This window comes from Oncorhynchus keta, chromosome 34, assembly GCF_023373465.1.
Source record: "Oncorhynchus keta strain PuntledgeMale-10-30-2019 chromosome 34, Oket_V2, whole genome shotgun sequence".
Lineage (NCBI taxonomy): Eukaryota > Metazoa > Chordata > Actinopteri > Salmoniformes > Salmonidae > Oncorhynchus > Oncorhynchus keta.
This window is the reverse complement of record NC_068454.1, coordinates 79,092,260-79,106,902: the sequence shown is the minus strand read 5'-3', so window position 1 is coordinate 79,106,902 and position 14,643 is coordinate 79,092,260. Positions and strand designations below refer to the sequence as shown.

The following is a 14,643-nucleotide window of genomic DNA, read 5'->3' as shown; positions in this document are numbered from 1 at the left end:
GCAGTTTGCACCATGCCAGGACAGAATGTATGATTAAAGGGTTGTCTGTGATGTTTTTTATAGATTTTCTGTCCCATTTGTAAAACAATTCTGCCCCAGTGTCATCATTTACCTCAAGCTTTTCAATGTTCAACCATGAGGGAGAGGGACCATTGTCAAACCTCTGAGCCAGAAACCTAGACTGTGCAGCCCAGTAGTACATTCTAAAATTGGGGAGGTTTAAGCCCCCTTAACTGTAATCAAAGGTCAGTTTATCCAGGCCAACCCTAGGGGTTTTGCCGTGCCAGATATACCGTCTGGTCAGCTTGTCGAGAGAGGAAAAGAATGCTGCGGGCACAGGGATAGGGAGAGATTGAAACAGATATAGAAATCTGGGCAGGACATTTTAATTACATTGATTCTACCCAGTAGAGTGAGAGGTAAGTCCAACCTTTACAAAGGTCAACCTATGCCCAAATATGTGAAGCCCATAGGCGACCATCTAAAAGGAAACTTGTGCTTGATGATATGATGGTCAAAGACAGACAATGGTAATATTTTGCTTTTATCAAAATTGACCTTATATCCAGAGAAATAACTATAACACTGTAGTAGGCTCTGCAAGTGAGAGAGGGAGTGTTCTGGGTTTGTTAGAAATAAGGTAAGGTCGTCTGCAAAGAGTGATCATTTATGGGTATGGGGGCCCACCTCAAAGCCATGTATGTCAGGGCACGTTCTAATAGCCTCAGCCAACAGTTCGATGGTGAGGGCAAAGAGGTGGGGGCTAATTGGGCAACCTTGTCTGTTCTCCCTATAAAGAGGGAAAGTGGAGGAAGTAATCCCATTGGTAGCAATCCTAGCTTTAGAAGATTTGTAGAGTGATTTGATCAAATTTACAAACACGGTACCTAAACCGAACTTTTCCAAGATGCGAGAGGTATGGCCATTCAACCCTATCAAAGGCCTTTTCAGCGTTGAGGGAGACTGCGACACTAGGTATTTTGTTTTTGTTAGCAAGGTGAATTATATCAAAGACCCTTCTGAGATTATTGGAGGACAATCTATTAATTATGAAGCCAGTCTGATCTGGGTTGACCAACAGGGGAAGACATGACTCCAGTCTCTTAGATAGCATCTTGGTGACCAGTTTACAATCTGTGTTAAGGGGAGAGATTGGTCTATAGGAGGCGCACTTTAGCGGGTTTTTCCCTTTCTTGTGGATTACAGTAATCACTGCTTGAGAGAAAGACTGGAAAGCAGTTGTCTGCCCTGGCTTTTTTAAGTACCTCCATAAGGTAGGGGACCAACAGCTCCCTAAATTCTTTATAGAACTCTGGAGGGAAGCCATCCTCCCCAGGAGATTTATTAGAAGGTAAGGATTTAATGGCCTCCAACAATTCAGGAACTGAGAAGTGTTCACTCAGACGCTCGTTGTCTTCCCATGACAGGCATGGGAGGTTGAGAGAGGAGAGAAAGGAGTCGATCTCTAATAGACCATCGCTTGATTGGGAAGTGTAGAGGTCTTCATAGTATTTCTTAAAAGTATTATTAATTTCAGTAGGGTCGAAAGATATCTCATTAGTAAGAGTTTCTATAGCAGTAATTGTCCTCTTACTTTCCTCTACTTTCAGTTGCCATGCCAACACTTTGTGAGCTTTCTCTCCAAGCTCGTAACAACGCTGTTTTGATTTAGTGATGGCCCTCTCAGCTTGATATGTGTTCAGAATATTATATTTCAGTTTTTATTTACCAAAAGCCTGTATAGATCTTTAGTCGGGCCTCTTTGGCAGGTTTTCTCTAGCTCAGAGATTTCAGATTCACGGGCACTCAGTTTCCGCACAGTGTTTTCTCTTCAGCCCTTTAGTATAGGAAATTATCTGTCCCCTCAGATAGGCCTTCAATGTGTCCCAAAGAATGAAACTGTCAGGAGCCGAGGGTTTGTTTGTCAAAGTAAAAATATTGATCTGCTCTTTGATGAATGCACAAAATTCAGGTTGCTTTAGGAGTGTAGAATTTAGTCTCCATCTATATGCTCCATTTACCTTGATAGGAATGGAGATTGATAAGAGATTGTCACTAAGCAATCTGGGGAGATACTCGACATCTAACACAATATGAAACAGTTGTGTCGATAGTAAAAAGTTATCTATGCGTGTGGGTGTGAATAAAAAGAATAGTCCCTATCCTGTGGGTGCAACTGTCTCCAGATGTCTAGTAAATTGAGATCTTTCATGAATGACATAGTGAACTTGTCGGCTTTGGTAAGAAGTGAGGGTTTATCAGAGGACCTATCAAGAACTGTATCTAAACAAAAATTAAAATCTCCTCCAACCAGTAGCCATCCTGGTGGGGCTTGAGTGACCTGAAGGAAGACATTCTGAATAAACATATGGTCATCGAAGTTAGGAGCATAAATATTCAATAGGGTCCAAGACTCTGAAAACATATGCCCCTGAACCAAAAACAAACCTGCCCGAGGGATCAGAGATGGTGTTGTTGACGCAGAAGGGGATGTGTCTACTTAGCAAAATTGCAGTTCCTCTTGCTTTGGAGTTAAAAGAGGACGCAAAAACGTGTCCTACCCATTCCCTCTTCAATTTCTTGTGTTCACTGGCTGTAAGATGTGTTTCTTGTAAAAACACAATGTCAGCCTTTAATTTCTTAAGGTATAGACTCTTTTCCTTTTAATCGGGCTGTTAAGACCTTTTACGTTGAATGTGACATATTTTAGTGGATTAAGCATAGTTTGGGTTTCAAATATGTAACTGAATGGAAATCTATCATATTTAGATAGTTAGGAAATGTTTCAACTTTGGTTTGAACACAGAAGTGACCTATGTGTCTCTTTAGGAAGGAAACAATAAACATAGAAAAAAAATTTGATCCCATCCACCCCGATTGTCAGACTAAAACAACAATCAAACATGAATACACTTGTAGAGATACGTTGCTGCTCGCTTTCCATCTTGCTCTTACTAGCTAAACCTTGGCGTAAACTAAAACTTGCGAGCTCTCTAAGTTGAAAACAAACGTTGTGAATAGATATTTATGGCTGAATATTTACTGCCCACGGTAAGGGCTGCTTGAGTCTCTTTTCGAAAGATGAACATAAATGAGGGGGAAAGCAGTGGGCCTAAGCCCACTTATTTGCTTCGCCCAGTGGATATGGACTAAACCAAAATGTACTCTCCTGTAAATATAATAGAACTCACCCAGGAAAGATACGTTTAGTTGAAAATGTACAAATCAATTATAGCGACCGGAAGATATCAGCAGTTTAGTCCGGATAAGAGAAAACAAACAAACTGCATCTTATCCCCCAGAGAGACTGTCCTGGCTCAGACGTTGCATCTTATCCCCCAGAGAGACTGTCCTGGCTCAGACGTTGCATCTTATCCCCCAGAGAGATTGTCCTGGCTCAGACGTTGCATCTTATCCCCCACAGAGACCGTCCTGGCTCAGACGTTGCATCTTATAACCCCAGAGAGACCGTCCTGGCTCAGACGTTGCATCTTATCCCCCAGAGAGACCGTCCTGGCTCAGACGTTGCATCTTATCCCCCAGAGAGACCGTCCTGGCTCAGACGTTGCATCTTATCCCCCAGAGAGACCGTCCTGGCTCAGACGTTGTTCAGTTCTTTGAGAAAAGTGTGCACTTCTTCCGGTGTGTTGAAGAGATGGCTTCGGCCTTTGTACTGAACTTTCATCCGCGCAGGGTGGATGAGGTAGCCGGTGATGTTCTTCTCCTTCAGTGCTTTGGCGGCAGGTCTGAACTGCTTGCGACGTCTGGCGAGATCCGCGCTCATATCCGGGAAAGGGCTGACCCTCTTGCCATTGATGGTGATGTCCCCTTTGGCTCTTGCGAGTTGCAGTATCTTCTCTCTGTCTTGGAAACGGAGGAACCTGATCAGGACGGCCCTTGGGGACTCATCTGGCTGGGGTTTCGGCGCTGATGTTCTGTGGGCGCGTTCGATTTCCAGTGGCTTGGTGAAGTTGATTATGCCTAGGACATCCGGGATCCATTGAGTGAAGAAACGGACCGGGTCACAGACCTCGTTGTCCTCTTTCAATCCCACCACACGGATATTACTACGTCTACTCTGGTTCTCCATCTGATCTACCTTGTTTTTGAGGTAGGCATTGTCCTTTTGCAGTTGTATCAAGACCTGATCATGTCGAGTGATGGTATCTTCAACTGTGCTAATGCACAACTCTGCCTCAGTCATTCTCTAAAGGAGATCATTCATGGAGGATTTCAGGTCATCAATGGAAGAATGGAGTTCAGCCGATTTCTTATCAATTTTCATAGAAAGACCTCTGTTACCATCCTGAATATCCCGGAGGAGAGTAGCCAGCATGTTGGCAGGCTCGCAAGAGGCTGCTGAGAGCAACAGTCTGGAACTGTCGTCTGAGTTATGAGGGCTAATGCTAATCTTGCTAGCTGTAGAGTTACTGTTATCTTGGGAATCAACTACGTTTTGGTCGTCCTTCTTGCCTCTCGGTCAGAGGTCCATCGATCTTTGAGAAGGTAAGTACTTGACAATTTATCAGCCAATGTTAGAATATTGTTTCAATGTTGTTATATAGGTAATAATAGAATAACTTTGAAGAGCTCGGTTTGTCAACGTCTGCTCAGCACTGCGGCATCACGTGCGCCGTCTCGTTTTTTGCCAATTTTAACCGCACACTTGTTGTTTGTGTACATGGATTTTATAATGCTGTATGTTTTACACCCAGCACCACTTTCCCTCAGTTTGTATAGCAGACCCTCATGCCAAATTGAGTCGAGGGCTTTTTTGAAATCAACAAAAAGCATCAGAAGACTTTGCCTTTGTTTTGGTTTGTTTGGTTGTCAATTAGGGTGTGCAGGCTGAATACATGGTCTGTTGTACGGTAATTTGGTAAAAAGCCAATTTGACATTTTCTCAGTACATTGTTTTCATTGAGGAAATGTACGAGTCTGCTGTTAATGATAATGCAGAGGATTTTCCCAAGGTTGCTGTTGACGCATATCCAGGTAGTTATTGGGGTCAAATTTGTCTTCACTTTTGTGGATTGGGGTGATCAGTCCTTGGTTCCAAATATTGGGGAAGATGCCAGAGCTAAGGATGATGTTAAAGAGTTTTAGTACAGCCAATTGGAATTTGTTGTCTGTATATTTTATAATTTCATTGAGGATACAATCAACACCACATGCCTTTTTGGGTTGGAGGGTTTTTATTTTGTCCTGTAACTCAGTCAAGGTAATTGGAGAATCCAGTGGGTTCTGGTAGTCTTTAATAGTTGATTCTAAGATTTGTATTTGATCCTGTATATGTTTTTGCTCTTTATTCTTTGTTAAAGAGCCAAAAAGATTGGAGAAGTGGTTTACCCATATATCTCCATTTTGGAAAGATCATTTTTCGTGTTGTTATTTGTTTAGTGTTTTCCAATTTTCCCAGAAGTGGTTAAAGTCTATGGATTCTTCAATTACATTGAGCTGATTTCTGACATGCTGTTCCTTCCTTTTCCGTAGTGTATTTCTGTATTGTTTTAGTGATTCACCATAGTGAAGGCGTAGACTCAGGTTTTCCGGGTCTCTATGTTTTTGGTTGGACATGTTTCTCAATTTCTTTCTTCGATTTTTGCATTCTTCATCAAACCATTTGTCATTGTTGTTAATTTTCTTCAGTTTTCTGTTTGAGATCTTTAGATTTGATAGGGAAGCTGAGAGGTCAAATATACTGTTAAGATTTTCTATTGCCAAGTTTACACCTTCACTATTACAGTGGAACGTTTTACCCAGGAAATTGTCTAAAAGGGATTGAATTTGTTGTTGCCTAATTGTTTTTTGGTAGGTTTCCAAACTGTATTCCTTCCATCTATAGCATTTCTTAATGTTACTCAGTTCCTTTGGCTTTGATGCCTCATGATTGAGTATTGCTCTGTTCAAGTAGACTGTGAATTTGCTGTGGTCTGATAGGGGTGTCAGTGGGATGACTGTGAACGCCCTGAGAGACTCTGGGTTGAGGTCAGTGATAAAGTAGTCTACAGTACTACTGCCAAGAGATGAGCTATAGGTGTATCTACCATAGGAGTCCCCTTGAAGCCTACCATTGACTATGTAGAGACCCAGCATGCGACAGAGCTGCAGGAGTTGTGACCTGTTTTTGTTGGTTATGTTGTCATAGTTGTTTCTAGGGGGGCATATGGGGGAGGGAATGCTGTCACCTGCAGGCAGGTGTTTGTCCCCCTGTGTGCTGAGGGTGTCAGGTTCTTGTCCGGTTCTGGCATTTAGGTCGCCACAGACTAGTACATGTCCCTGGGCCTGGAAATGATTGATTTCCCCCTCCAGGATGGAGAAGCTGTCTTCATTAAAGTATGGGGATTCTAGTGGGGGGATATAGGTAGCACACAGGAGGAAATTTCTCTCAGTTAAGATAATTTCCTTTTCAATATCTAGCCAAATGTAAATATTCCTGTTTTATTAATTTAATGGAGTGAGTTAGGTCTGCTCTATACCAAATTAGCATAATCCCTGAGTCCCTTCCCTGTTTCACACCTGGTAGTTTGGTGGATGGGACTACCAGCTCTCTGTAACCGAGAGGGCAACCAGTGGGTCCGTCTCCTCTATACCAGGTTTCTTGCAGAATGACAATGTCTGTATTACCGATTTCTTTGGTGAAGTCCAGGTTCCTGCTCTTTAGGCCAAAGGCAGATGACCTCAGGCCTTGGATATTCCAGGATGATATAGTGAAGGCTTTGTGTTCCATAAAGTGTCCAATGTTGTTGGTCGTGTGGTTTGGCCTCAGGCCAGTAAGTGTGAGCAGATCCTGCTGAGCATCTGGTACATGCCATTGGCTTCGGCTAGTGTAAGACTGGATGTTGGGCCTGTTTTCCCGCTCACTGCCTGGGCGTATGTGTGACTTCCATGTTGCGGGGGTGAAGTTGCGGGGGTGGCAGGGGGGCATAGGTCTGATCTGAGGGGCCTAGATTGGGTGTGGGCATGGTTGATGTTATATAATGAAGAGGTCTGGTCTGACCCGCTCGGGGTGGGGGTATCTTTCTCAAGGGAGAGTTTCTCCTGCTGGGCTAATTCTTTGATTAGGTGAAAGTCCTGCTGAAACTGTTTGGGGTTCCCCTGTACCATTACTGTTCCAGACTTATAGAGATTTATATTAGCTGACTCAGAGTCCTCGTTGTCATGTATCCTGAGTTTCCACCCCTCGTTAACACTCCCTCTCTTAACAAAGGGGTAGTGTGCTAATATAGCACTGTGCCATGTCAGGGGATGGTTTGTTTGGAAGATAAGGTTGCTGATGTTCCCATTTTTGTAATAGTCAGCAAAAAGTGTCTCTTGATTTTCCATAAGGAGCTTCATTTTGTAATCTTTTCTTGCCTTATCATTCTTTACATACACAGGGTACTGTATTTTAATTACCTCTGAACAGCGGGAGGCAGATTCTAAGGCCTCTCCATTTGGTTGGAGTCGACTGTTTGACTCTCCTGCCATTGTTGGGCTAATGGGCTTTGACACCTCTCACTTGACACGTCAGTGTTAATTGAAGCTGTATCAAGCTTGGCAGAATTATGTTAGAATTCAGTCCTTATAAAGTAATGTAGTGTATTTATCTTCTTGGCTTATGGAAATAAAATATAGTTTCAGACTAAACATTACTCACTCAGTTCCAGGTTGGATGGTGTTTTCAGGTTTCTGTTGTTTCCCAGAGAATTTGCTGTCGTAGTTGTAAACCTTCCACGTGATTCTGTAATTCTATCCAAAATCAGGTTGTAGGTTTTGAGTAGGGTAGCATCCTGTATATGTTCCTGACAGAAAATCCAAGTTTATCTGTCTGTCTGTCTGTCTGTCTGTCTGTCTGTCTGTCTGTCTGTCTGTCATCTCTTATCTCTTATCTCTCTTATCTCTCTTATCTCTCTTATCTCTCTTATCTCTTCTCTCTTCTCTCTCTTATCTCTTCTCTCTCTTATCTCTTCTCTCTCTCTCTCTTCTTATCTCTCTTCTCTCTCTTATCTCTTCTCTCTTCTCTCTCTTATCTCTTCTCTCTTCTCTCTCTTATCTCTTCTCTCTCTTATCTCTCTTTTCTCTCTCTTATCTCTTCTCTCTCTTATCTCTTCTCTCTCTTATCTCTTCTCTCTCTTATCTCTTCTCTCTCTTATCTCTCTTTTCTCTTATCTCTCTTATCTCTTCTCTATCTCTTCTCTCTCATCTCTTCTCTTATCTCTTCTCTCTCTTCTCTCTCTTATCTCTTCTCTCTCTTATCTCTTCTCTCTCTTATCTCTCTTATCTCTTCTCTCTCTTATCTCTCTTATCTCTTCTCTCTCTCTTATCTCTTCTTATCTCTTATCTCTTCTCTCTCTTATCTCTTCTCTCTCTTATCTCTTCTCTCTCTTATCTCTCTTATCTCTTATCTCTTCTCTCTCTTATCTCTTCTCTCTCTTATCTCTTCTCTCTCTTATCTCTTCTCTCTCTTATCTCTTCTCTCTTCTCTCTCTTATCTTCTCTCTCTTATCTCTTCTCTCTCTTATCTCTCTTCTCTCTCTTATCTCTCTCTCTTCTCTATCTCTTATCTCTTCTCTCTCTTATCTCTTCTCTCTCTTATCTCTTCTCTCTCTTATCTCTTCTCTCTCTTATCTCTCTTATCTCTTCTCTCTCTTATCTCTCTTATCTCTTATCTCTTCTCTCTCTTATCTCTTCTCTCTCTTATCTCTTATCTCTTCTCTCTCTTATCTCTTCTCTCTTATCTCTTCTCTCTTCTCTCTCTTATCTCTCTCTCTCTCTCTCTTCTCTCTCTTATCTCTTCTCTCTCTTATCTCTTCTCTCTCTTATCTCTCTTATCTCTTCTCTCTCTTATCTCTTATCTCTTCTCTCTCTTATCTCTCTTATCTCTTATCTCTTCATCTCTCTTATCTCTTCTCTCTCTTATCTCTCTTATCTCTTCTCTCTCTTATCTCTCTTATCTCTTCTCTCTCTTATCTCTCTTCTCTCTTATCTCTTCTCTCTCTTATCTCTTCTCTCTCTTATCTCTCTTCTCTTATCTCTTCTCTCTCTTCTCTCTTCTCTCTCTATCTCTTCTCTCTCTTATCTCTTCTCTCTCTTATCTCTTCTCTCTCTTATCTCTTCTCTCTCTTATCTCTTCTCTCTCTTATCTCTTCTTATCTCTTCTCTCTCTTATCTCTTCTCTCTCTTATCTCTTCTCTCTCTTATCTCTTCTCTCTCTTATCTCTTCTCTCTCTTATCTCTTCTCTCTCTTATCTCTTCTCTCTCTTATCTCTTCTCTCTCTTATATATCTCTCTCTTATCTCTCTCTCTCTTATCTCTCTCTCTCTAGGAGAACCTGACATTGGTTCAGGGTTCAGGACACTTCTTGGTTCGTCTTCAGGACAGAGAGCTGGCCAACATCACTTACCTGGAGAACAGCAATGTTGTACAGGTGACACACACACAAACTCACCATTAACACACACACACACACACACACACACACACACACACACACACATACACACATACACACACACACACTCACCATTAACACACATACGCTGCCCATAGCCAAGGAGTTCTGACTACGGTCCACAGAGTGCTGCTAAGTCAGGCTTGTGATGTCTCTTAGGTGTCTCCCCTGCGGCCCGGCCTCTCCTCCATCCTGGCCTATGACCTGTGTTTGACCTCTGCTGACCCTGCCGTGACCTCCATCTCCATTTCTGACATCACTGACTTCCAGATAGACTTTGTTGACATTGTGAGTGTCCTCTCATTCTGTTGGATGAAGGAGAGTTGCTCTTTACAACCATGCTGGATTATAGGACACCACATTTGGTGTGTGTGTGTTTGTGTGTGTGTGTGTGTGTCAGGTGGAGGTGGACCACAGTGCTCTGGTTCGTGTGCGTGTTCTAGACTCTAACAGGCAACCGTTCCTACATCGTTACCTTCCTCTGATGCACCTCAAACTGACCCCCTCCTCACCCATCCTCACTGTGGAGTGAGTACCCGTGTGTGTGTGTACATTCTGTCTGTTATGTCCACATTCCTAAGAAACATTTCACCGTATAGAGATGTGTGAAATATTTAGTCAACATGGTACATAAACGTGTGTGTGAGTAGGCCTGCAGGGCCGTTGGACAGCGTCTCCGTAGGTTACCGTGTGTCGGGTCATACAGTGGGAGTGGTCAGTCTTCACCTGTCTGCAGTGGACAGCAGTGGGAGTGTCCGGACTTCCTCTCACAAACAGCTACAGGTAGACAACCAATCATAACCCCAGCAGAGCAATGCACACAACACACCATAAAACTATAGTAAAGAGTCTGTATACAGTCCTGATGTATTGTCACAACACACCATACAACTATAGTATACAGTCCTGATGTACTGTCACAACACACCATAAAACTATAGTATACAGTCTGTATACAGTCCTGATGTATTGTCACAACACACCATAAAACTATAGTATACAGTCCTGTTGTACTGTCACAACACACCATAAAACTATTGTATACAGTCCTGATGTATTGTCACAACACACCATAAAACTATAGTATACAGTCTGTATACAGTCCTGTTGTACTGTCACAACACACCATAAAACTATTGTATACAGTCCTGATGTATTGTCACAACACACCATAAAACTATAGTATACAGTCTGTATACAGTCCTGATGTACTGTCACAACACACCATAAAACTATAGTATACAGTCTATACAGTCCTGATGTACTGTCACAACACACCATAAAACTATAGTATACAGTCTGTATACAGTCCAGATGTACTGTCACAACACACCATACAACTATAGTATACAGTCTGTATACAGTCCTGATGTACTGTCACAACACACCATAAAACTATAGTATACAGTCTATACAGTCCTGATGTACTGTCACAACACACCATAAAACTATAGTATACAGTCTGTATACAGTCCAGATGTACTGTCACAACACACCATACAACTATAGTATACAGTCTGTATACAGTCCTGATGTACTGTCACAACACACCATACAACTATAGTACACAGTCTATACAGTCCTGATGAACTGTACGTTGTTTTCATATGCAGGTCTACCCCAGATTCACCCTGCAGCCACGAAGTCTGGCACTGACACTGGGCAGCGTAGGACAGGTATCCAAATACACATTATCAGTGTTTCTAAAATGATGGTTCAGGAGGAGCCACTGGTGGGTTTCTGGTCACGCTGACACATTGCAGAAATCACTCTGACATTTCCTAGTTGCTAAAATTCGAATAGTTCGCCTAATATCAGTTTATGTGCAAAACCAAGCAAGTATCGTGTGGAGAATCATTGTACCATCTAAACCCCTGTGAAATATATTGTCCATAACTGAAATGTTTTTTTTTCAGCTGTTTGAAAATGATGTACAAACCGTAGGTAAAAGATGCAAAAACAAAAGAATAGGAAGCATTGAATTAGCGCACATTGAACAGATCTACCCCATTTTAGACTTGCTTTCAATGAGAATGACAGATCTATAACACACATTTCTTTGTAAATTTGATCGTCACCCAAAAAGTTACATATTGCAGCTTTAACTCTGACTCTAGGTTTCTGTTTACTCTGACTCTAGGTTTCTGTTAACTCCGACTCTTGGTTTCTGTTTACTCTGACTCTAGGTTTCTGTTAACTCTGACTCTAGGTTTCTGTTTTCTCTGACTCTAGGTTTCTGTTTACTCTGACTCTAGGTTTCTGTTTTCTCTGACTCTAGGTTTCTGTTAACTCTGACTCTAGGTTTCTGTTAACTCTGACTCTAGGTTTCTGTTTTCTCTGACTCTAGGTTTCTGTTTACTCTGACTCTAGGTTTCTGTTTTCTCTGACTCTAGGTTTCTGTTAACTCCGACTCTAGGTTTCTGTTTACTCTGACTCTAGGTTTCTGTTTTCTCTGACTCTAGGTTTCTGTTAGCTCTGACTCTAGGTTTCTGTTTACTCTGACTCTAGGTTTCTGTTTTCTCTGACTCTAGGTTTCTGTTTTCTCTGACTCTAGGTTTCTGTTTTCTCTGACTCTAGGTTTCTGTTTTCTCTGACTCTAGGTTTCTGTCAACTCTGACTCTAGGTTTCTGTCAACTCTGACTCTAGGTTTCTGTCAACTCTGACTCTAGGTTTCTGTCAACTCTGACTCTAGGTTTCTGTTTACTCTGACTCTAGGTTTCTGTTGACTCTGACTCTAGGTTTCTGTTAACTCTGACTCTAGGTTTCTGTTAACTCTGACTCTAGGTTTCTGTTTACTCTGACTCTAGGTTTCTGTTAACTCTGTTTCTAGGTTTCTGGTCTTGAACAGTGTTTGATTCATCATTGGATCACGTGACAATTCAAAAGGCTTTTAGAGATTCACAACAAAGTGAATATGATGCTGATGGAAGTCATGGTATTACTATCTACTGTGTCAATGTCATAACTCCCTCTCATACACTTACACACGCACACCTCTCTCTCAGGTGAAATGGGAGGGTGGCCCCCACCCCCAGTCCAGTGTGGGCTTCTCTGTGAGTGACAGCCGCATCGCCACGGTGACCGAGACAGGATTGGTCCGTGGAGTGGCAGTGGGCATGGTCAAACTCAGAGGGGCATTGCAGACCGTCACTCAGGACACCGGAGCTCTGCTCACCTTCGCACAGGTACACACACACACACGCCGACAGAGATGGCCGCCTCGCTTCGCGTTCCTAGGAAACTATGCAGATTTTTGTTTTTTTACGTGTTATTTCTTACATTAGTACCCCAGGTCATCTTAGGTTTCATTACATACAGTCGAGAAGAACTGCTGAATATAAGATCAACGTCAACTCACCATCAGTACGACCAAGAATATGATTTTCACGAAGCGGATCCTGTGTTCTGCCTATCAACCAGGACAACGGAATGGATCCCGGCCGGCGACCCAAAAAAACGACTCCGTAAAAGAGGGAAACGAGACGGTCTTCTGGTCAGACTCCGGAGACGGGCACATCGTGCATCACTCCCTAGCATTCTTCTCGCCAATGTCCAGTCTCTTGACAACAAGGTTGATGAAATCCGAGCAAGGGTAGCATTCCAGAGGGACATCAGAGACTGTAACGTTCTTTGCTTCACGGAAACATGGCTCACTGGAGAGACGGGAAATAGCTTCAGGAAATAGCAGAGGGAACACCCCCCTATCCACATCGATGGAACAGTAGTGGAGTGGGTAGCAAGTTTTAAGTTCCTCGGCATACACATCACAGACAAACTGAATTGGTCCACCCACACAGACAGCATCGTGAAGAAGGCGCAGCAGCGCCTCTTCAACCTCAGGAGGCTGAAGAAGTTCGGCTTGTCACCAAAAGCACTCACAAACTTCTACAGATGCACAATCGAGAGCATCCTGGCGGGCTGTATCACCGCCTGGTACGGCAATTGCTCCGCCCACAACCGTAAGGCTCTCCAGAGGGTAGTGAGGTCTGCACAACGCATCACCGGGGGCAAACTACCTGCCCTCCAGGACACCTACACCACCCGATGTTACAGGAAGGCCATAAAGATCATCAAGGACAACAACCACCCGAGCAACTGCCTGTTCACCCCGCTATCATCCAGAAGACGAGGTCAGTACAGGTGCATCAAAGCTGGGACCGAGAGACTGAAAAACAGCTTCTATCTCAAGGCCATCAGACTGTTAAACAGCCACCACTAACGTTGAGTGGCTGCTGCCAACACACTGACTCAACTCCAGCCACTTTAATAATGGGAATTGATGGGAAATGATGTAAAATATATCACTAGCCACTTTAAACAATGCTACCTAATATAATGTTTACATACCCTACATTATTCATCTCATATGTATACGTATTTACTGGACTCTATCATCTACTTCATCCTTATGTAATACATGTATCACTAGCCACTTTAACTATGCCACTTTGTTTACATAATCATCTCATATGTATATACTGTACTCGATACCATCTACTTTATCTTGCCTATGCTGCTCTGTACCATCACTCATTCATATATCCTTATGTACATATTCTTTCTCCCCTTACACTGTGTATAAGACAGTAGTTTTGGAATTGTTAGTTAGATTACTTGTTGGTTATTACTGCATTGTCGGAACTAGAAGCACAAGCATTTCGCTACACTCGCATTAACATCTGCTAACCATGTGTATGTGACAAATAAAATTTGATTTGATTTGATATATACTTTTGACTTGTTGATTATCTGGTTGTCTTTGTGTGTGTGTCAGGATGAGGTGGATGTGGAGGTGTTTAACCTGACAGGGGTCAGGATCCAGAGCCCTCTGGTCAAACTGTCTGTGGGCACTGAGGTAACATACAGATCATGTTTGTATTCTCTCTCAAACATTGTCATTGTATGATGAATGTATGTGGCAGGCAGTGTAGCTTGTTTCTGTGTATGTTTGTACGGTATTTGGGTGCATATGTGCATGTGGTTTAGTAACCCCAGTGTGTGTGTGTGTGTGCGCATGCATTTAGATGCCAGTGTATGTGATGGGCAGTGACAGTAGTCAGAACCCCTTTGCTCTGGGCAGTGTAGAGTCTGGTCTCTCCTTCCACTGGAATCTGGGCAAGCTTGGAGTACTGGAGATACAAACCCGACACACTGAGGTACGCTACACTTTGTCCCTGTATATGTAGGTCAATGTGTGTCAAACCACTTGG

General features: G+C 42.7%; 1 protein-coding gene across 1 annotated transcript in view; it reads left to right on the top strand.

The window, feature by feature from the left end:
- The window catches only part of LOC118367684 (nuclear pore membrane glycoprotein 210-like), a 41,496-nt gene that overhangs the window by 26,606 nt on the left and 247 nt on the right, over positions 1-14,643 (top strand). Inside the window, exons 20-27 of the mRNA XM_052492685.1 lie at positions 9,308-9,409; positions 9,593-9,721; positions 9,834-9,961; positions 10,084-10,216; positions 11,047-11,109; positions 12,439-12,618; positions 14,208-14,288; positions 14,458-14,589. Of these exons, the coding sequence (XP_052348645.1) occupies positions 9,308-9,409; positions 9,593-9,721; positions 9,834-9,961; positions 10,084-10,216; positions 11,047-11,109; positions 12,439-12,618; positions 14,208-14,288; positions 14,458-14,589 (948 nt within the window). The remainder of the gene's footprint in view (positions 1-9,307; positions 9,410-9,592; positions 9,722-9,833; positions 9,962-10,083; positions 10,217-11,046; positions 11,110-12,438; positions 12,619-14,207; positions 14,289-14,457; positions 14,590-14,643) is intronic.